Genomic DNA, 24,467 nt, shown 5'->3' with positions numbered 1-24,467 from the left:
CACCCGCGTCCCAGCTATATTTCTATAAATACACCTTATTTAAAGCAGCAGTATGACTATTTAGTCATTTATTAGGTGAGAAACTTCTCAAAAGCACCTTCTGTTCCAGGATTAGGTCACCATCAGTTCACTTTATTTATTTCCCAATTTTCTCGAAAGCAGGTTTAAAGTAGTGATGTGTACACTACTTTCCCATAGAAACTCAGAATTTAGAATTGGAATGGACCGCAAGGGTCATCTAGTCCAACCCCTTTTCACCCAGTGTGGGGATTGAACCCATAACCCTGAGATTAAGAGTCTCATGCTCTACCAACTGAACCATCCCATCTCTGGAATATGTTCTTAGTTTCCCAACACTGTCATACCAACACCAATCAAAAGCGACTTGTAGCTCACGTATTTTCTTCTGCAAAATAGAATGGAATTTTAAAATATCAGGTAAATTATACACTGAATTCCAACTGAGTTTAATGGGACCCAAGTAATTAAAGGACATCAGCACATAACTTTGGGTTAAAAAACACTACTTTTCATTAAGCTGGAGCTAGAATTGCCAACGTTTTTTTAATGACCTGTACCTTCAGCAGAACTTGCAGAAATTAGGCTGATGGAGTTTCTTTCCTGGAACAGATATAAAATATTGGAAGCACTGTAGCTGCTTAATTTCTGCATATTAAGTTGGTATTAAAAGGGACAAGACTAGGGCCAGAAAAATGAGGCGTAGGTTCTGAAAAATGAGTATTGGAACATGTGTGCAGACAACTTACATATATTTCAAGTAGTTGGAAATCTTGTAACACATTAAAAGCTGAGTGTCTTTATATGCTCTGAAATTATATTATATACTGAATGTGTGCAAACTAACAATAGAATAGACCTACTTGCTTTACGGGAGAATAATAACAGATCTTTAGTGCTAGATTTTATCTATACTGTACTTGAAATTATTATTTTTATTAGATTTCTTAGCCTCCCTTCACTGTAGAGTCCCAAGTTTCAACTATTTTAAAATCTATTAAAACGAATTACAGTCAAAAGCAAAGAGCAAAATCAATCTCAGGCTAGAGGGGAAAAGGTGTGTATTTAGCATACAAGAAAACTATACAACGAAGGTTATACATTTTTATGGACTTCTTTTTTTAACCTCAGTGTACCACCCTAGAGAAGGTCTTATCCCTGGATACCATCTATCTGCCTCACCCCTGGCACTCAGAAACCAGTAGAAGGGCATCTACGGATTGGGGTCAAGTGAAAGAAGCCACTTTCTTCCACAGAAGCCCATCTGTGTATTAATATAATACACAGGTACTCATTAAGATGGACTATCTCCACTGATGGAGATCTCTCTACTGTGCTAAAAGGATGCTCTTTTGTTTATCAGCTGAATCCTATAAATTGGCTCACAATCTATGCCAAGCAAAACGGAGGAGAATGCCTGAGATTAATGTAAATAAAGGGCATTTGTCAAGGGAGGAAGGGTTCTTGAATGCTTTTAAGGTACGCATTAGGCCAGCTTATTTTCAAAGCTATTTATCAGTCAATGCTAGAGGCAAGGACTACAGGAGTCTCACTATAATGCATAAGCATAATAATAATAATAACCTTAATAATTGGGGAAATGAAGTGGAACCTTGAAGTGGCAGCTTTGTTTGGTTTTATTGTGTACAACTGAGAGTTTATACCTTTGGAGAAACTAATGGAGTCTGTGTATTTCTGATGTGAACCACCCTGGGCATCCACCCTGGGTGGTATACAAATCTAATAAAGAAATAATAATACAATATATAATTGTAGTGACGTCCGAAACTGACAGTTACCTTCACTTACGAATAATTGGAGCACACTGCCTCCTTGTTTTAGACTAATTAAGAACCAATTTGCAACCAGGTGCTGCAAAATAGAATTATTAATATTTTATTTTATTTTTATTTTATTATATACATTGTTTGGACTGGGGTTTTGTTTTGTACTTGAAGAAAAAGATTAACCAGTTTTCTGGGCATAGGGTTTTTAAAACAAAACACAAAACACCATAGATATGCACATTTTAATAAAGGATGTGTTGCCTGTAACTTCATACCTGCAGAAGAACCTGTCATTTTCAGGTATTCCAGAACAAAGAAACTAGACTATACATGCAATTATAAATACATTTCTTTTAGAATTCTATTCTATTATTATTATTAATTAACTTTATATACTGCCCTATACCCACAGGTCTCAAGGTGGTTCACAGGATAAAATCGCAATATAAAAAACACAAAATACATAATCAAAATAAAAACAAGAACACCCCCCCCCCAAAAAAAAATAATCAGAGAGGGAAAACAGAATTTAAAACACACAATATTTGTAATAAAAACATATAAAAATAAGCACCCATCAGGTATCGTCAAGGAGTAGATTAAAAGATCATTTTAACTGCCTTTCAAATCAAAACATTTTAGCCATTGGTCCCCGTCCCCCCCATTTTAACCATTCATAGAAGCTCTTTGATCCTGTGGAGGCTTCCATGAAGGGGTGCTGGGAAACCTATTTTCTGTCATTCCCCCTTCCTCCTGCAGCCCTTATTCCCATCCCCAAATCTGATCCAAGGGCTGGGAAAACCCTTGTGACAGCATTTGGTGGGAGGAGCAGAGGTGGCACTGAGGGCTGCAAGAGAAAGGTGGAATTTGCAAAAACTGCCTCCTTCCATACATTATAGAAAATCTGTTAAAAAAACAACAACACTAAATATCTGTAAAATTGGGTTCAATACTTTTTAAAATAGGTGTTTTGTGTTTGCTTTTACAGTCTCTGCACAACCTACTACATGGATTTTTCCTACTGGTTTATAAAACACGGAATGCGTATATTGTAGGTCAAATGAGTGGGATTACATTAGCTGAGATATCTTTAAAATGAATTAAAAAGAGAAGCTTTAAGCATTCTTGTGACATATACAGGCATAAGGAAACTGTTTTAAAGAGCCAGTGAGAATTTTTCCGTATCTAATTTTTAAAGCAGGGAAAATATGCAATGATGAAATACACCACTGCCCTCTACAGTCCAGTTTTAAACCCGAAAGCTGAATTTTTGCCCAAGCTCAAAAAGAATAGGCCTTGAAGAAGATGCAAACCACAGTCACTACAAAACCATAGCTCTGGCCATTCCTAGTCCAGGAAAGCTTTGCCACAGTAGTTCATGTACTGGTTACTTCAAGACTGGGTTATTGCAATGCGCTCTACGTAGGGCTTCTCACACGCTTGATTGAGAAGCTGCAGTTAATGCAGAATGCTGCAGTGTGATGGCTGACAGAAGTGAGGCCTTAGAATCATAAAAAGTAAAGGGACCCCTGACCATTAGGTCCAGTCGTGACCGATTCTGGGGTTGCAGCGCTCATCTCACTTTATTGGCCGAGGGAGCCGGCGTACAGCTTCCAGGTCATGTGGCCAGCATGACTAAGCCACTTCTGGCGAACCAGAGCAGCGCACGGAAACGCCGTTTACCTTCCCGCCGGAGTGGTACCTATTTATCTACTTGCACTTTGACGTGCTTTTGAACTGCTAGGTTGGCAGGAGCAGGGACCGAGCAACGGGAGCTCACCCCGTCGCGGGGATTCGAACCACTGACCTTGTCATCGGCAAGCCCTAGGCTCTGTGGTTTAACCCACAGCGCCACCCGCATCCCTAATGGTAAGGACCACAAAGGTCATCTAGTCAACCCCCCTGCAATGCAGGGATGTTTTGCCCAGTGTAGGTCTCGAACCCATGACCCTAAGATTAAGCGTCTCATGCTCTAGGGACTGAGCTATCCAGCCTCGTTGGCAGATATCACCTGTGCTCATAAATCTGCACTGGTTGACAATTTGCTACTGGGCTATGTTCAATGTGTTACTATTACAGTGGTACCTCGGGTTACAGACGCTTCAGGTTACAGACACTTCAGGTTACAGACTCCGCTAGCCCAGAAATAGTACCTCGGGTTAAGAACTGCTTCAGGATTAGAACAGAAATCGTGCGGTGGCAGCAGGAGGCCCCATTAGCTAAAGTGGTACCTCAGGTTAAGAACAGTTTCAGGTTAAGAATGGACTTCCAGAACGAATTAAGTTCTTAACCCGAGGTACCACTGTATTATAAAAAGGTAAAGGTGAAGGGCCCCTGGACGGTTAAGCCCAGTCAAAGGCGACTATGGGGTTGCGGCGCTCATCTCGCTCTCAGGCCGAGGGAGCCGGCGTTTTTCCACAAACAGCTTTCTGGTTCATGTGGCCAGCATGACTAAACCGCTTCCCGTGCAACGGAACACTGTGACAGAAATCAGAATGCACTGAAATGCCGTTTACCTTCCCTCCGCAGTGGTACCTATTTATCTACTTGCACTGGTGTGCTTTCAAACTGCTAGGTTGGCAGGAGCAGGGACTGAGCAATGGGAGCTCACCCTGTCGCAAGGGTTCGAACCGCTAACCTTCTGATTGGCAAGCCCAAGAGGATCAGTGGTTTAGACCACGGCACCACAACTTGGGACCAGTTTATCTACAAAATCGCCTTACCCCACAAGTGCCCACTCGACCGCTTCAATGGGTGGAATTGGCATTACTACAGGTGCCACACAGCACCCATTCTGAATTTGAAAGAAGTAGAACTGACATTTACTTTGGAACTACCCGCCTATTGCGATCAAGCAGATGCTTACATTGTACTCTATTTCAGTGCCTGCTAAAAATATCCCAATGTAGACAAACCTACCCAGATGCTCTGAAAGTTGGGGGGATTTTAATCTGGTTTAGCATTGTATATTCTAATTTAGGGTTGTGGGTTTTTCTTGATTTTACTCTTTTATCTTTTGTAAACAGCTTTGAGGGTTTTGTTTGTTTGTTTACAATCAAGTGGTGTGTATTTTATGATACTTGAAGGGAATAGGATAAGAAAGGCTAAAGACACGTGTTTGCCACACCAGATTGATCCAGTGCAAGTACGACGTCCTGAACTCGCAAAGCAAGTTTGGAAGCTCCACAGGTCTCATGCACTAAATTTGTGTCTGGAATCAAGATAAAAAATGGCGTCTTCATCTATTTTTACCCATTCAAAATGTCTGATGACTGAATACAGCCTTGTACCAGACAACTAACAGATGTATTAGACGAGGGACAGAGAAGGAGGCGACAGTGGCCCAGTTTGCATGCAACACTAAACCATGATTTAACTTTATGTGCACAAAACCTCTGCAAGCCCAAGTGAAACCTCAGACTCAAATCCTCTGCTCCTCACTGCTAACCTCCTGCTGCCTGGCTGGGAGAAGAAATAAAGGAGGATTCAGTTTCACTTTCTCAGATTCCTGGCTTTTCATTACATGCGAATCAGGAATCATGGTTTAAAATAAACTCCAGTGTGTTAAATTAACCAGGCTCATAACCCCCAGTTTTAAGCTGACTTGCTTTTGCAGTTGATTAGAGTTTATTGTAAACCACAATTCCTGGTTTGTACATAATGACAAGCCAGAAATTGGGGAGAAAGAAACCGAATCATGGTTTATGCCTCCTGGCTGTGTAAGAGCAGGAGAGGGGGTTGCTTGAATCCAAGGGTTTGCACAGGCTCCCAGAAGTTTGAATATGCAACACTAAACCATGGTTTAGACTTTATGTGGCTCAGCCCAGGGTAAAACTACTTTTTATAATCTGCTGTTTGAAAACTGGTCGATTGTCACCCAAAATCTTTTTTTATAAAAAAAATAAACCACAAGAAAGCTGCGGTATAAATATAGTTTGATCTTACCATTTTCCTTAACGATTAGCATATTTTATTGTATTTTTAATATTTTGTTGGAAGCCGCCAAGAGTGGCTGGGGAAACCCAGCCAGATGGGTGGGGTATAAATAAATTATTATTATTATTATTAGTAGTAGTAGTAGTAGTAGTATATTTTTGGAACTCCTCACTTCATGTTAACAAGTGTATTATGAACACTGAGTAGCTGAGAACAAATTGCTCTGCTGCCACTATTAGTAGTAGTAGTAGTAGTAGTAGTAGTAGTAGTAGTAGTAATTAAATTTGTATACTGTCCTTCATCCGAAAACCACAGGGTGGTCTTAAAATACAAAATACAAATACAAAATGAGAGCACAAAATACATAATAAACAAAAAAAAGAGAACCTAACTGGCTCCCACAAACACATTTAAAAGACCGTATAATGTTTAACCAGCCAAAGGCCTGAATATAAAGAAACTTTTGCCTGGTGCCCAAAGATATAGAATGAAGGTGCCAGATGAATTTCCCTGGGGTGAGCATTCCACAAACGGGAAGCCACTGAAGAAAAGGCCTGTTATCGTGTTGCTGCCATCCAGGCCTCTCACATGAAGAAGAGCCTCAGATGATGATCACACGGTCTGGATCAGTTCATCAGGGGAGAAGCAGTCCTTGAGGTATTGCGGGTCAGAGCCGCTTACGGATGTATAGATCAAAACCAGAAATTTGAATTGGACCCAGTGCAGCCAGTACAGTGGTACCTTGGTTCTCAAACGCCTTGGTACTCAAACAACTTGGAACCCAAACACTGCAAACCGGAAGTAAGTGTTCTGGTTTGTGAACTTTTTTCAAAGCCAAACGTGCTCTGTTTTGAGTATTATGCTTCTGGGTTGAGCGCCACACTTCCATTTTGAGTGTTACGCTGAGGTCTTTCTATTTTTGCTATTTATTTTGCGTTTCCATTTTTGCGGCTTTTTTGTTTTGTTTTTGTGACTGTGTGGAACCCAGTTCAGCTACTGATTGATTGACTGATTGTGTGACTGCAGTACATTGTTTATTGCCTTCATGTTATGGATCAATGGTCTCATAAGATTGTAAAATTCATGTTACATTTCTGTTTTAGGGGTTGTTTTTAAAAGTCTGGAACAGATCAATCCATTTTGCATGGGAAAGCACACCTTGGTTTTGGAACGGACTTCCGGAATGGATTAAGTTTGAGAACCAAGGTACCACTGTACAGTAGGGCCAGGATCGGTGTAATATGCTCAAATCATCTTGCCCCAGTGAGCAACCTGGCCGCTGAATTCTGCACCAGCTAAAGCTTCCAAACCATCTTCTGAGGCAGCTCCATATATAATGCATTGCAGTAATCTAACCTAGAGGTTACCCGAGAATAGAACACAAAAGTTAGGCTATCCCTGTCCAGACAGGAGTACAGCTGGGCCACCAGCCGAAGCTCATGAAAGGCACTCCATGCCACTAAGGCCACCTGAGCCTCAAGAGACAGCAAAAGATCCTGGAGGACCTCCAAGCTGTGTACCCGCTCCTTCAGAGGGAGTGCAACCCCATCAAGAGCAGGCAACCTCCAGCCAACCAGTCTAGGAACTGCCCACTAACAATGCCTCATTCTTATCTGCACTGAGCTTCAGTTTGTTGGATCTCATCCAGTCCATTACCAAGGTAAGTCTCTAGCACATCCACTATTCAGTACAGAGGAGAGCCAGGATTATGTCCCTCGTCTGGGTCCAGATGCAGGCAGCTACATGCATTTGCCATGAAGAATGTCATATATTGTACGCAAAACAAAAAGGAGCTTTCAGATGTCTGAACCGTGAGAACCTAAGTGTTTCAAATGGGGCTTTTAAAATGCACGAAGAATTACGTCCTTTCAGCAGAAAGTGCACATCTGGCTTTAAACACACAGCTACTTTCATCATCCTATAAAGACCTGAGCTACCGAAGTGTATAATTAACCTGCTGTTCTATTAAGAAAGCTAACAAGACAGCTTGCTTTCCAAAGGTATGCCCTTTATGAGTCAAACTTCAGAAAAGTTCACTGAAAAGCAATATTAAAATCCAAGATTGCCAAATAAAATTATTATCTCTCTGAAGTGAGAAACAATTAGGCGAATATGTTTTGCAATGAGTGCTTGGTTGGAGAAGACTCGGTGTGATTTCTGGTCCCTTGGCAACAATCTAGATAACAACAGACCACTGCTATTTTACAGCATCTCTGCCAAATACTTTCTTGCAGAGCACTTTCATGCTTTAAGGAAGACAGAAGCTTGCGGGAGTTTATTGTTTTGTTTTGTTAAGCCTCTTTAATTGTTATCTGTGTATTTTGGAAAACCCACCCACCTTGCCTATAATAACTTATGAAGAAAGCTTTATATAGATTTACTTTGCAAGCACGTCAAAATGAAAAGATGTGGAAAAGGATTGAGACGATCACTTGCTCAATGAAGCTTTAAAGGACACTCATCTCTATTTATTTACTCTATTGATTTCTCTTCTTGAGAACCACAAAGAGCTGTCCATATCACTCTAAGTGCTTAGGGTAATTATTTAAAGAGAATAAAAGCCTATCACAAAAGTACATACACACAGTACGAATCTGAGCCAATATCTACCTTGCTTATGTATTTTTATTAGCCTGCAATGGAGAGCATGCTGATCCCTCTAAATCTACAAAGTGCCAAGGAAGGACCACTGAGACTTCTTCCTATTCACATCTAGGGCTGGGCCATAACTGGTTTTCAGTATCATGATATATCACCAGCTAAACATCACAATATATTGCTATATCACAATATCTGAAATAAGGAAGGAACTACACAGAGGACCATGTCCTGGCAACTGCTACTACTTAACGGTCTAAAACTGATAAATGATTATTATCAATCACCTCATGGTCAACTTTCACCAGCAGGCAAGGCAAAAGGCATCCAATTGAGACTTTTGGTTTTGGGCTTGGCTACCAAATGTTGGTATTCAGGACAATCCAAAGTACAGTGATGAGTCATAGTGAATACAAAGAATCTGAGACTGCCGGACTGCCAGCAGGCCTACTAAGTGACAGAAGAAGCAGAAGCTGATGAAACTGTGAGATGATTGATAATATTGTCATTTATCCGTTTTAGACCCCTAAGTCAGGGGTAGACAACCTAAGGCCCATGGGCCACAAGCGGCCCACGGGGGTCGTTTAACCAGCCCGCGAGCCGCCCCCGAACCGAGCCATCCGCTCGGCGAGTCCCCGGACGCTGCACTAAACTGGCGCGGTGCGAGGACTTGCTTCTGCGGTGCTGGAAATCGCGCCCATGAAGGGATCTCCGCTGGAGTGAACTGGTAAACTTTGCCGACCCTTGCCCTAAGTAGTAGCAGTTGCCAGGACATTGTCCTGTTCGCCTCTGTATAGTTCCATCCTTCTTTCAGACATTGCGGTAGATTGCAGTGTTTGGCTGCGATAACATTGCAACGTTTAGCTGGTGAGTTATCGCAATATTGAAAACCAGATATTGCCTAGTCTAGCCCTTACACACATTGTGATTCACCATATATCGCCGGCTCAAATATTATGAAACAATTATCATGATGTGAACTTCAAACCGGTGTTGGATTTATTGATATATCACTCAGCCCTATTCGCATAGTGTCTTTGCTTGAACTCTTCTCCCGCTTGCTTTCTGCCTTACAGTAAATAGAAAACTGAATTTCTGAACCCAGAGAGCCATGCAACTACTGTGTTCCTCACATTGTGGACGTGTGTTTCTCTCTTTTACATACATTAATCTGGGTTGGCTAATTTAAGTGTGACTAATTGCCATGAATTCTCATTCCACACTGGGAATCTGGCTTGTTTTGAAACTGTTTTGGATGGTGTGTGTGTGTGTGTGTGTGTGTGTGTGTGTGTGTGTGTGTGACTGGCTGCCAATTAGTTTCTGGGCCCAATTCAAAGTGCTGGTGCTGACCTATAAAGCTGTACACAGTGCAGGACCTCAATGCCTTAAAAACTGCATCTCCTCATAAGTGTTAGAAACTGGGATAGAAAAGCTAGGAGCCAAATGGCTCCTGGGACCTGGGTTGTGGGCGCCAAAACAGAATTCCTAGTCATTAGGGATGGGGGGGGGGCGATCAGCAACACTTTTTATTTATTTTAAGCATGAACGAATAAACAATTCACATAAGAGACACATTGTTAATATCACGTTTTTATCAGAGATTGTGAATACATGTGTAATTTGGTGTTTACAATAAAAACATTGGTATCATACTTCAGTTTTCAAAACACTCTGCTCTTTATTGTTAAACTCCTTAACATACTGTCTATCTTTAACATATACTTCGAGGCTTCGACTTTGCCCCCTCTCCTCCACCCTTGCTGTCCCAAACCTGCCCTGGAAGGTCAGTGGACACAGAGGGGGAGGCGAGCGGGGAAAGTCCCATTGTGAAAGCAGTTGTTTATCCATGAGTGCAATTATTTGAATACTGCCCTGAGTACCTTTAGAGATGTAGCCACACCCAAAAAACTTTGTCAAAGCCAGTACGTTTCCGAGCACAATTCAAAGTGTTGGTGCTGACCTTTAAAGCCCTAAACGGCCTCAGCCCAGTATATCTGAAGGAGCGTCTCCACCCCCATCGTTCTACCCAGACACTGAGGTCCAGCTCCGAGGGCCTTCTGGCGGTTCCCTCACTGCGAGAAGCCAAGTTACAGGGTACCAGGCAGAGGGCCTTCTCGGTAGTGGCGCCCGCCCTGTGGAACGCCCTCCCACCAGATGTCAAAGAGAACAACAACTACCAGACTTTTAGAAGACAGCAGAAGGCAGCCCTGTTTAGGGAAGCTTTTAAAGTTTGATGCATTACTGTATTTTAATATTTTGTTGGAAGCTGCCCAGAGTGGCTGTGGAAGCCCAGCCAGATGGGTGGGGTATAAATAAGAATTATTATTGTTGTTGTTGTTGTTGTTGTAATTTATTATTATTATTATTATTATTATTATTATTATTATTATTATTACTACTACTACTACTATCCATTCTTAAGGAAATCAGCCCTGAGTGCTCACTGGAAAGGACAGATCATGAAGCTAAGGCTCCAATACTTTGGCCACCTCATGAGAAGAGAAGACTCACTGGAAAAGATCCTGATGTTGGGAAAGATTGAGGGCACAAGGAGAAGGGGACGACAGAGGACAAGATGGTTGGACAGTGTTCTCGAAGCTACCAGCATGAGCTTGACCAAACTGCAGGAGGCAGGGGAAGACAGGAGTGCCTGGCGTGCTCTGGTCCATGGGGTCACGAAGAGTCGGACATGACTAAACGACTAAACAACAACAACAACATTATTATTATTATTATAGAACACTGTGAATCAGGATGCAGGAGCCTCTCACTGCTATTCCCTGTGGATCCTTCACGGGAGAGAGATCTCCATTTTATTTATTTTTTTAAATAAATTTTTATTGCGTTTCTTTCCATAGGTTCGCAAAATCAATTACAAGACAGTAAACAAGAAACAAATTTTAAAGATAAACAAATATAAAGAAAAAAAGAAAAATTAAAAATGTTTCAAATCATCTTTCCATCATTGGACCTCCTCACATCCTCCCAGCATTGCATTCTTCAATCTAATATAATCAGCAATTTATTACCTTATTTCACCACTTACTGTACCTTTCAATTATTATGTTACCAATTTCAAGAAAATTGTAATTCAATTTTAGTACCTTTATAATAAACATAATATATTTGTTTCAAATTGTCTTATTTTCCTCTATTATAACTTACTTTGTCATTTACCTAATCAAATTGCAGGAGCGTAACGTTTCCTAATCGTGCACAATCTTAACATTCAGACAAATTATAGTACTTTTGCAAATAGTCCTTGAATTTTTTCCAGTCCTCCTCAACTGTTTCCTCGCTCAGATCTCGAATTCTGCCAGTCATTTCTGCTAACTCCATGTAGTCCATCATCTCCATTTTAGAGCAGGTTGTGTTGCTGCAGGCCTACCTGTTCTAATATTTCTCTACAAGGGGTACCTGCAGAGAAAATACATTTGGTTCACTGCTCCCTTTTCTGTCACTGCAAATCCCTACTCTGCAAATCTGAGAATATTGCCAAGAATTTCCAAAACAAAGAAAAAAAGCATGGAGAAAAGTACCTAAACTGATTGTGAGAGCAGCAGCAAAGGGGATTATCCAAGAGCCTGTTTCCTCTTGAAAACTATTCACTATATTCCATTGAAAAAAAATCATCCGATACTTAGGACATATCTTTGTGGCAGGGCAAGAATAATAGCAAGCATTTTACACTGTTTGCTGCTTTAAACAAAAGCCTCTTGAACATTTCTCTTTCAGTATTTTGAAGGCCTTATCACATTTGTCTCGGGCAACAATTCATTCCTGCAGTTGGCTAGATGTCTTATACGCACAGCCTGCAGCCAGAATCTTTGTTTAAACTTTGAGGACTTGGCAGATGCAATTAAGATTAAAGAGATATCAAGCAGGATGTAAATGCTGATGAAGACGGACATTTTTGCCTAAAGAATGGCAAGTGGCGATTTACCTTTATTAGGGTTCTTACAGCCAGATAATGATCAACATATATGTCAATCAAATATGTAATTTTTCAGGATTTTTCAGGATGCAAAAGCAAACATAATTGTTCCAATGATATCAATAGATTTGTGATGCATTGACTTTATTTTGCTGTCGGGGCTGTTGTTTTTTGTAAGAGTTTAGAAACTATACGACAAAAGCCTTTCACCAATTATAACAGAGTGTATATTTTTAGAGAAAAAATCTTAGCATTTTCTAACATGTTTAATAAGACACCTCCAGTCTATAATACAAATCTTGGGAACAGTGGTTTTGGGGTTTTTTCAAATTTCTCATTAAATGGAATGTTATTGGGGAAATATTAATACACTTTGTAAGTGGACAATTTGGGGGGACAGCTTTCTCTTTTCCCACTACCACAATATGTGAAATGTGGTGAAAGGCAAAAAATAGGTTATTCAAAAATAGGTCATCTTTTCAGTGAATATACTTGCTATAAGGGGGGGGGGGGGAGACTGCTCCTTTATCCCTTATGGGGTATCCAAGAGCCCGTTTAGACTCCTTATGTAGGTTCTAAATAAAAAATTCCTTCCAGTAGCACCTTAAAGACCAACTAAGTTGGTTCTTGGTATGAGCTTTCGTGTGCATGCACACTTCTTCAGATACACATGTAGGTTCTGTATTGGTAGGAGAAAATAACAAAGACCAACCAGAGGATATTGAGAAGCAAAGCAGCTAGTAAGCATGATCTTTATTAAACTGTTGCAACAGGGTCCGCCACTCCTGCCTTGCAGAGAGGGAGGAGAGGAACTCAGAACAGTGGTGTGCAAACTCTTATAAAGACTTTTGAAGTTGCCCACCCTGTAGCCAGAGACCACACCCCAAAACACCATACATACATCACAGAAAGAGGCGGTCTACAGAAGAATGCCTGTCTGCCAGGATACCTGATCACTGGTCACTGATTGCATTACCTGGACAGCCAGGCCATTCTTTTGTGGTGGTAAACACTTTAATTCCTGAATCCAGGTCACAAGCTCATCCTATTCACCCACACAAGTACGCCCTTAAGACAGGTAAGCAAAAGACAATGGAGAGACTTTCCCATTTCCTTCCTCCTTGCAGAGAAATATTTGAGGTCACTGGGAGAGTCAAAATGATTCAGGTCATTAGTACAGGATAGTACAGGATTGTTCTCCTATACTATTTTAGACAAGTGGCGTATATACTTATGTATGTGTTTGCCTTGTAAATTTATGAACGCTTATTTTATATTTGGGACCCTACGACTCTTATAACAATGCTGATACAGCTTATGATGTTTCAGTCTGCACTGAAATATCCTTCTTTTCTCAATCCCATACTCCTCAAGGCAAGACTACAGTTAATACAATCACAGAAGACAAAGCCAATCAAAAGGTAATGACATTAATTAACAAGATTAGTCACTGCTACAGGCAGAGGCTCTTTGTTCTCATCAGCCAAGGGACACGGCCATCCAATGATGTCTAATTGTGTGTGTGTGTGTGTGTGTGTGTGTGTGTGTGTGTGTTTTAATGTCAACAGATCAAAACAGGTAGCAGCCAAATGGAATGAGCGCTGGGCGGATGGCCTGAAAAGATCAGAACTCATCATGTAATAATCAACCCCCAACCAAGTCTTAAAATGTGATCCTAACTCACTGTGCTACCACATTTAAGAACTGAACATGCAGTATACCCAGTGTAATCTTTTTAGAAAAAGAGGTGCCGGAACTCACCATGAACACCTCCCTTGTTCTCTTATAATGGCAATGGCGCCTACCTGAGAGGTGCCGGAACTCAGTTCTGGCAACGTCCAGCTGAAAAAAGCCCCAAGTATACCAATATTGGGCCACAGGTGGCGAAAAATACGGTATGTAAAAACACGCTGAATCCTGAACCGTCCGCGGGCTGGATTTAGAAGGCGATTGGGCTGGTTCTGGCCTCCGGGCCTTAGTTTGCCTACCCATGCATTAAATGCTCTAGGGGAGTGCAAAGCCTCATCCCTATACTAAATTCAGAGCTGTATGCATCACATAAGCAGATGAATGGCAGAAGATGGGCAAAAAGAGTTGGAGAACTGGGACACATTCTATTACAAAATAATATCCCATTATCTCATCTATACATCCTTGTACACAAAAGCAGACTAATATGTACTCTGCTACATACGAGGATCTCCACACATCTGCCATCCAACAGGTGAAGCTCCCTTATACCGAATCAAACAACTAATCAAGACCACTGATCTATCTAGCTCAGCACTGGGAATGGCTCAACAGGATTTCAGACTGGGGTCTTTCACAGCTTGGGACAGATGCTAGAGACTGAGCTTCGGACCTTCTGCGTGCAAAGCATTGGGAGAAGGGGAAAGGTAGAGTAGGTTTAGAAGGGGAAATGGAATTGGAGAAGTTTGGGAAACGCTGCTCATGTGTCAATACATGCAGTAACATTGTTATCACAAGACCAAAACATGCACAAACTGAGGTTATTACTAGGACGGACATGGAGGGGATGTCTGAAAGAGGACTGGAACTAAAAACTGATTCTAAAAAGGTCCAGAAAGGCTTCCTGAAATAGCAGGGTCTGGTGGATTATACAGATATATCTATTAAATGATGAAAATTGTTGCAAAAAGAGCACCTAACACCACCATGCAACAATTATCCAGGTCAAATTTATGCTAGAGGAAGCACTGTAAGAAGTACATATAAGTAATTCTACCCTGTCAAGGCACGAGATGGACTGAAAGGCCTATCTTTTTCTGAAAAGCTTACATCTGAAAAGCCCTGATGGCTTGTAAACATACCCATTAGGGACTTAATTAGGAGGGACTAAAACATCTCTCATCACCTGCAAAGCTTATTCCCACCATCTAGCACATTAGCCAGTGCATTAATTCTCTAAATCAAGGCAGCCTTTCCACTGAATTACGAATGAGCTATTTCAAATACTCCTCTCTCTCTCTCTCTCTCTGACTGACAAATCTCAAAAGTTAAATTTAATAAACCTCTCTTGGTGATGACAGCCGTGACTCACACGAGCAAAAATGTCAAGGCTAGCAGATATCTCTAAGGCCCAGAAGCACTGGCGTGATTATGATAGAAAGTTCACAGAGTGACTGTGGAATAATAGTTTATAACAGAACCCTGATTTACTAAATTTCACCAGTTCAGTCAACTTCATAGCTATGGAGCACAAGGCAGTTATTTGCAAGACTCCACTGTGCAAATTAATTGAATCCTCCACCTGGTCTGTTAAAACATTAGAATCATAGTTTTTGGACTGACACATACATACATATAATACATAAATAATTTTAGACAGGTTTCTTTCTTCTTCTTTTCTACTTTCATGAATACAAGCTAATATTTCATAATCCAATTAGAAAATTGAGGAGGCAGCAAGAAAGTCTATGAGGAAAAGCAGACAGGCAAATTTTATACATATGTCTAATTTCTTAGGTGAACTGAAGCCAGAGTCCGCCCAAGGATATATAAAATAGGTAAGAGGACTAACTTCTGTGGCCAAGTATATATTGATTTAATTTAACTTCTAGTCCACCATTCTCACAATTCAAGAGAAACCAAAAAATTCCACAAACTCCCCCAAAAGGAAGAACAAATTAAGCAACTGCGGCAGCCCACCAATAAGAGAAAGGGATGAGACTATCTGATCTGAGCAATGCCAGATTTATGCACAAGCTATGTAGGTTAAACCACAGAGCCTAGGACTTGCCAATCAGAAGGTCGGCGGTTCGAATCCCCACGACGGGGTGAGCTCCCGTTGCTCGGTCCCTGCTCCTGCCAACCTAGCAGTTCGAAAGCACATCAAAGTGCAAGTAGATAAATAGGTACTGCTTTGGCGAGAAGGTAAACGGCATTTCCGTGAGCTACTTTGGTTCACCAGAAGCAGCTTAGTCATGCTGGCCACATGACCCGGAAGCTGTCTGCGGACAAACGCTGGCTCCCTCGGCCACTAAAGCGAGATGAGCGCCGCAACCCCAGAGTCGGTCATGACTGGACCTAATGGTCAGGGGTCCCTTTACCTTTTATGTAGTCTACATTTTAGGGCCTCAGATTATGAGGTGCCTCTAAATACCACTGCCCCCCAAAAGCTAGTCAGATAGTCAGTTTTTAGTTGCATCCTCACCTACAAACCTATACAGCAAATACTAAACTTCATTCTTTCCACTTTCATTGTCCGTTGAACAATCAACCTTTAAGGTAATGCTATGTGGCCACTTAAATTTGACATAGTTTAAGGCTTCAGAGTATCTTAATCCTGCCCTGGGCCAAATGAGGAAAGGTGAGCTTTGGCACCTGCTTGCCTCTCCTCTGTGACCTTCTCCAAAGACCTGCTGCCAGTTCCAGCATCCTTGGTCTAGCAGTTTTATAATAGCTCCTTGCAGGGCTGCATCATCTTCCTGGGACAGCGGGGAAGGGTGCAAGAAGGGCAAGGGACATCCCAGTTTGCGCAAGTGGGTGAAGAGGCTGGTTTAACTTTTATGTAGTCACAAGGAAGAGAAGGCCTTTTCTGTGGTGGCACACCCAACTTTGAAATGCCCCCCCCCCAAGGAGAGAAATATTCTGCCAACATTACAACTATTTTGGTGCCAGGTTAAGACATTTTAATTTACTTTTTGTGCGGGTCCCATTTGTAGTTTTCTATTTTAAATGCTGCTGAAGTGGGTGGCTTGTGGAAGGTGAAAGAAACATGGGGAAATGATTTTTCCCTCCATCTCCAATAGTACCTTTCGTCAAACAAGATCCTATCCTATCTGGAATTGACAACAGTAACAGCACATACGTGCCTCTATAAACATGCAAGGGGTTGCATACTGCTAAATAAGTACTCTGAGTAGATGCGATGAAATTCATGGACCACAGTCAACCACGATTACTTCAATTGCCAAAATAAATAAGATGCATAGGGGTGTTTTTAGATTCAGGGGTGTTTTTTTAATACAAAAACTTGCAAGAACACAATTGCTCACTAGATGGCAGCACAGTGTCACCAATGCATGTTGCTTAGTGGCTATCGCATATGCCTTCAAAAAGGTCACATTATATGGTTAGATCATTAGATGTAATATTCTGTCAAACCCAAATGTAACGGGGGGGGGGGGTGTCCTATGCATATTTCCTCAGAGGTATGTCTCACTGCATCCCAGTGAGCTTTGTGGCTGAGTAAGGATTTGAACTCTGGACTTTGCAGTTTGACGCTCTTCTGACCCATGGGTAGGCAAACTAAGGCCCGGGGGATGGATCCGGACCAATCGCCTTCTAAATCCGGCCTGCGGATGGTCCGGGAATCAACGTGTTTTTAAATGAGTAGAATGTGCCCTTTTATTTAAAATGCATCTCTGGGTTATTTGTGGAGCATAGGAATTCGTTCATTTCCCCCCCAAAAAATATAGTCCGGCCCCCTACAAGGTCTGAGGGTCAGTGGCCTGGCTCCCTGCTGAAAAAGTTTGCTGACCCCTGCTCTAACCACTATGCACCACAGCTGGCTTGCTCTAACCACTATGCACCACAGCTGGCTTGCTTGATAGCAGCAGCAGCAGCGAGGGGGGGAGCAGTATCTTATCATATCTTATCTTATCCAAACGAGCCGACTATCTAATCTCTCTCTCTATTTAAAGTTACAGGAAGGTAGCCGTGTTGGTCGGCCGTAGTCGAAACAAAATAATAATAAAAAATTCCTTCCAGTAGCACCTTAGAGACCAACTAAGTTTGTTATTGGTATGAGCTTTCGTGTGCATGCACACTTCTTCAGATACACTGAAACAGAAGTCACCAGACCCTTATATATAGTGAGAGGGTGGGGAGGGGTATTACTCAGAAGGGTGGTGGGAATAACACCATTACACCATCAAACATACCATCTCAGGACTATTTAATTGGTCATCTTCTAACATTGTGTATGCCAACAGTGCCCTTCAGCTCTCTATATTGGACAAACAGGCCAAACCCTACGCCAAAGGATAAATGGACATCAGGAATCGCAAGACAGAGAAGCCAGTAGGAGAACACTTCAATCTCCCAGGACAGTCTATACAAGATCTCAAAGTAGCTGTCTTATTACGAAAGAATTTCAGATACAAACTGGAAAGAGAAGCTGCTGAATTGCAACTTATTACCAAACTTAAAACCTTGGAGAGACCTGGTCTGAATAGAGACATTGGATTCTTATCTCATTATACATGATGAAGCTATTTTTAGTCATCTCACCCCTTGCTTTTTCCTGTAAGACCAATTGCAGTCGTTAACAGGTTTACCACACCTATCAGCCATTCCCACCACCCTTGAGTAATACCCCTCCCCATATAAGGGTCTGGTGACTTCTGTTTCAGCGTATCTGAAAAAGTGTGCATGCACACGAAAGCTCATACCAATAACAAACTTAGCTGGTCTCTAAGGTGATACTGGAAGGATTTTTTTTTATTTTGTTTCTCTATTTAAAGGTAGCAACAAAGCGGGGAGAGGAGGGAAAGAGAGAGAGAGAAATCCTCCTTTTCCTCAGAGGCGCCATAAAACTGAGAAGCGAGGGGTGGAAAGAGGCGGCGAAGGTGCACCGCCGCCTCTCCGCCACTAGGGGGCGCGGGCGGACAGGCGGTGTCACGTGACCTCCGCGCGCCGCGGCGGCCTGTCTTCATTCTATCCCACTCACCCGCAACGGCCGCACTCCGGCCTCCGCGCGCTGAGCTCCACGGGCAGCTCCCAGAGGCCCCCGCAGTCTTCCGCTCCTTCCTCGGAGCCGCTCGCCGGAGAGGGAGGCCTCAGCAGCGGCTCCTCGTCTTCTCTGTCTCCCGCGGCGTCCGTTGCCGGCGTCACCCTCCCCTCCATCGCTTCTGCCCTGCCCCGGAACGTTCGGGAGAGGGCGCTAGGACCCCGCCGGTCCCCGAAAGTTGGAACGCCGGCCGTGTGATGGGGAAAGGGCTTTCCTCCTTCTCCCGCCCCCGCCGGACATGCTCAGCCAATCAGAAACGCGGCTCCAGCCAATCGGGAAGCAGCGTGCTCTTCAAAGGCTTTGGCTTTCACGCAGAATGCTGCCTTTGCCCCTTTTTCCTTACCCGGATTCTAAGAATTCAGATCTGTAATCCGCTTGTAGGAAATCTTCTGCGGCACAACAAATTCTCCTATGGATCAGTTAATGATTAAGGAACTGGAAGTAAGAGAAGAAGAAAATGGACAGTTTTCCCAGAGGGGGGATGTAGGAGGTGCAGATCCTCCAAAGATCAGCTTTATGAACAAGGTTTTTTTAACTTGCTCATTAGTTATATTCATACATTACATTCAGGGAGTGTACACGCATTCATATATTCACATGCATCATTCACAGAATGTGTAATCACTAGCCAACATGCATTTGATGCCCCAAAAGGAAATGGCTTCAATGACTCATCACATGTGTCCTTGAAGCAATTCCCTTTTACTGGCAGCAAGACAAGGGCATACCAGTCCTGATGTATTTCCTGAAACAGTTTCCTACCAAGTAAGAATAGTGGCAGAGTGGCATGCAATGTTGCTCTTCATTTTTTTCCTATTTTCCAAACTCCAGTGGTGAAGCTACTTAATTTTAGACCTTATACTTAATAGTCTTATGACCTCTGTTCTTCTCACCCCACTGGGTGAGAAGAACTTCAGTTATAAAGCTCACTGGAGCAAGTTTGAGAAAGAGGGGAAATGAAGAGCAACACTAGATTCCACACTGCCACAATTCTTAGTATTGAATGTAAACCTTTGTAGAAACTTTTTCAGGAAGTACAACATGACTGACATGCCCTGCCTTGTTGCCAGTAAAATGGAATTGTTTCAATTGTAATAAGTCATTGAATCTATTTCCTTTTGCTTGCAGCAGATGTGTGCAGACTAAAGATTGTTCACCTGCTGAATGTTACATGTGAAGAATTATGAATGTACAGCCCTACTGCTTGTGTACTCAGGTACAAAGACTGCACACTTATTGAATGTAACATAAGAACACCCCTATAGAGTTACAGGGACGCAGGTGGCACTGTGGGTTAAACCACAGAGCCTAGGACTTGCCGATCAGAAGGTCAGCGGTTCGAATCCCCGCGACGGGGTGAGCCCACATTGCTCGGTCCCTGCTCCTGCCAACCTAGCAATTCAAAAGCACGTCAAAGTGCAAGTAGATAAATAGGTATCGCTCCGGCGGGAAGGTAAACGGCGTTTCCGTGCACTGCTCTGGTTCGCCAGAAGTGGCTTAGTCATGCTGGCCACATGACCCGGAAGCTGTACGACGGCTCCCTCGGCCAATAAAGCAAGATGAGCGCCGCTAGCCCAGAGTGGGTCACAACTGGACCTAATGGTCAGGGGTCCCTTTACCTAGAGTTACAAGTGAGCAGTGAAGTAGCCATGTTTGCTGAGAACCACCAAATTGTGCAGGGCAGTTAAAATAATATTGCCAGGAGTTCCAAAAGGATCTTTCCAAATTGAATGGACAGTAAAATAGCAAATGCAATTCAGTGTAAGCAAGTGAAAACTGATGAACATTAGGGCAAAAAAATCCTAATTTCACAGGTATATGCTATGCTAAGAGATCTTAAACTGTCTTGGCTGACTAGGAATGAGAGAGACCACTGGGTCGCAGTGGATAGCTGTACAACAGCTTTGAAAAAGGCAAATTCCACGATAGGGATAAATGGAAAGGGATTGAAGATAAGATTGCCAGTATTGTCACACCGTTCTACAAGACTACAGTGCAACCACACTGGGATGATGTTTATTGTTATGGTCACTTCTCATCAAAGAGACTAGAACTGGAAAGGGTTCACAACTGGACAACCAAAAAGAGCAAGGGGATGAAGCAATTCCCTTGTGATGAAAGGTTACAGTCGGGGAGGGGCTAGTTTTAAAGAGAGAAAATATCCCTCAATACTTGAAACTTATAGACATCCAGTAAAGCTGAATGTTGGAAGATTCAGGATAGACAATTTTAAAAAATGCTTCTTCCCACCATGCATAGTTAAATGATGGAATTCTCTCTGACAAAATGTAGCGATGGCCACCAACCTGGATGTTATGTACTGAATTGAATAGGATCCAAAAAGCAGCAGTCTGGTTGGTCCTAGAACAATAGGATTCAGAATGCAGCAGTCTGATTGGTCCGCAGGAGCCACCCAATCCAGCTCCAGGTGGAAGTGAATCCACAACCTGATTGGCCTACAGGAGAATCCCAGAATTAGCCAATCACGTGCAACCCATTGTGTAAATAATGTATATAAAGCAGATATTTTGGGGGAACATTCATTCCTCACCACTATGAGCTGAATAAAGAGCATGAAATCCACACTCGACTCAGAGTATATTTCACTGGATGATTTTAATAGATGTTTAGTAAATTTGTGGAGGATAAGGCTATCAGTTGCAACTATCCATGATGGCTAAGTTTAGAGCCTTCATGTTAGAGTCAGTATGCCGGTTAATACCAGTTGCTATGAATGACAAGCGTTCATTGCACTTATGGCCTCTTTGTGGGCTTTCAACAGATATCTGGTCAGCCACTGTGAGGATAAAGTGCTAGATGGGCCTTTCATCTGATACAGCAGATATGGGAGCTTATTTCCTTAAGTCCCATGCACAATTCTTCTTTGCAGTGTTAGGGGGGAAAGAAGTAAGATTTCACATGCCAGCAGGGTTCTGTGCTGCTAATATTAAGAAGTAAACAGCCGCTTTGCCCAGAAATCCACGCTGTGCTTTCACATGCAAGGACTTTGTGTGCCGAAGTATCATGTGTCAACATAGCCAGGGAGGCCCTCAAGTGTTTTCAATACAAATACATCCAAACAATGTGAAAACTGAAACTGAATAAAATTACTAAATGGCACGATACTGATCTGCAACAAAAAGAGAAGTTAATATCAATGATATAGAATATCAAGATATTCTAACTGCATACAATTGCATATACACAGTGTGTTGTAATTCTGGGGAGGGGGCACATGGGCCATACCTGGCAAAGGGGTCAAAGGAGGCAGCTGAACACATCGGGTCAGCTGTATGCAAGCCCTCATTTCGGAAATGCTGCTCCACACCATGGTTTGCATATTTCCCTAACAACAAAGCTTTCAGCGGCCCTCTTCTCCCAGGGTGGCTGCTTCAGTGTGCTTCTTTCTCCAGAGTGGCAAAGTTTCCCTTTTCCACTTCAGTCTCCTCAGGAGTAAATTCCAACCCCCCCTCCCTGACCATCAGTTCCTCCCAGTAACTTCAGGTTTCTTTGTTTATTTATGAAATAAATAAAGGAACTCAGGCCTGCAAACAATAAACACTAAAACACCTTAAAAACAAACATCAGAAAAACAGTTTGCTACAGATGCACACTGGGAAAACATTCCAAGGGAGGGCTGTCACCAGAGGGGACAGGTGTATCTTGCCTCAGTGTCTTTGGCCTAGGCAGGACTTCTATCCCTCTCTAGGCACGCAGGTATATTTTAAAAAGATCCAAAATATTTCTGCTTCGTATTACTAAGTAATTCTTATTTATTTTAATTAATGGCCATCTATCATGGATGCTTTAGCTGAAAGTCGAACATTGCAGGGGGTTGGGTCCCTTTCAACTGTACAGTTCTATGATTCTACGAGTTATTAAATTTCTATATCACCCAAGGAACACTGGGAAGTTTACAGAATCAAAACACACAACACAATAACAAACAACAACAATACCCCCCCCAGCTTAAAAGGCTATAGATTGTTTATATTAGCCAAAGGCATGGGCGGAGTGCTTTTGCCTAGTGCCTAAAGATATGTAACAGGTACTAGGCGAGCCTCCCTGGGGAGGGCATTCCAGAAGCAAGGAGCTACTGCAGAAAAAGCCTGTTCCTGTTTTGGCACCCTCCATGGAGCAGGCACGAAGAAGGGGAATTCCTTTACATCTATGACTTTTAGTACAGTACTAGACTGTTAGTGTGTTTGTTCCAAAGCATGCAAGTTAGTGATTGCAGAGGTGGTGTTAGAGCTCGTTAGTAAAAGGGACGCGGGTGGCGCTGTGGGTAAAACCTCAGCAACTAGGACTTGCCGATCGCATGGTCGGCGGTTCGAATCCCCGCGGCGGGGTGCGCTCCCGTTGCTCGGTCCCGGCGCCTGCCAACCTAGCAGTTCGAAAGCACCCCCGGGTGCAAGTAGATAAATAGGGACCGCTTACCAGCGGGAAGGTAAACGGCGTTTCCGTGTGCTGCGCTGGCTCGCCAGAGCAGCTTCGTCACGCTGGCCACGTGACCCGGAAGTGTCTTCGGACAGCGCTGGGTCCCGGCCTCTAGAGTGAGATGAGCGCACAACCCTAGAGTCTGTCAAGACTGGCCCGTACTGGCAGGGGTACCTTTACCTTTAGACTGTTAGTGTGTTTGTTCCAAAGCATGCAAGTTAGTGATTGCAGAGGTGGTGTTAGAACTCGTTAGTACAGCTCATAAGTTGCATTCATGAGGTTCCAGGTTCAGTTTCCACTTAAAGGTTCTCCCAAAGGAAATGCTAGCAAAGAACTATGTGTGAGACAGAGAGGTACTGTAAGGTTACATTCCTGTCATATGGAATAGTACTTTTTGAAATACACCAATACTTATATCTCTGTAGTGGGATACTGAATATACATTACTTTTTTAAAAAGTCTTTCAAATGTGCATGAACAATTTCTGGTATAGTATTGCACAGAAAAAAATCAGAGCAAAATATTCTGCCCCAAATCTATTTGATATTTCAGGATTATGATAAATTTTGTTGGTATTGAAACTTCCAAACCATGATTTCACTTCTTAAAACAATGTTCTCCATGAATAGCTCTGCCAATATGTTCTCAAATACTGCATAGAAATTACTTTGGGGGGGGGGGAGCTCAGTGTTTTTTCCCCCCACTGAAGATGTCCCTTTTCTGTAGATATTTCTTAACTACAGTAAAAGAAATAATTGTTAAATGGGTTTGCCAATACCATGGAAAGTCCCCGAATTTGAAACTCTTCTCTTCTGCATTCTCATTTAAGCCTTCTGCTTTCCATCCCATGGATTTCAGTAGTCAGTAACATATGATGATGAACAGCCATAGAGTTAATTGCTTATGATAACCAAGAGGGGAACTTCAGAAAGAATTACTGACTCATTTTAGACAGTTGAACAAAAACTAAAATAGCAAGTTGCTTAAGTTCACAATGAAGTCC

At 42.4% G+C, this 24,467-nt stretch overlaps 1 protein-coding gene across 1 annotated transcript in view; it reads right to left on the bottom strand.

Annotated features, from left to right (window-relative positions):
• The window catches only part of DTWD2 (DTW domain containing 2), an 88,633-nt gene extending 69,313 nt beyond the window's left edge, over positions 1-19,320 (bottom strand). Inside the window, exon 1 of the mRNA XM_083464635.1 lies at positions 18,968-19,320. Within this exon, the coding sequence (XP_083320761.1) occupies positions 18,968-19,143 (176 nt within the window). The 5' untranslated portion in view covers positions 19,144-19,320. The remainder of the gene's footprint in view (positions 1-18,967) is intronic.
• Between the last annotated feature and the right edge of the window lie 5,147 nt (positions 19,321-24,467).

The sequence above is a fragment of the Podarcis liolepis genome (genome assembly GCF_965112155.1).
Source record: "Podarcis liolepis genome assembly, chromosome: 11".
Classification (NCBI taxonomy): Eukaryota; Metazoa; Chordata; class Lepidosauria; order Squamata; family Lacertidae; genus Podarcis; species Podarcis liolepis.
This window is presented reverse-complemented; position numbering and strand designations above follow the sequence as displayed.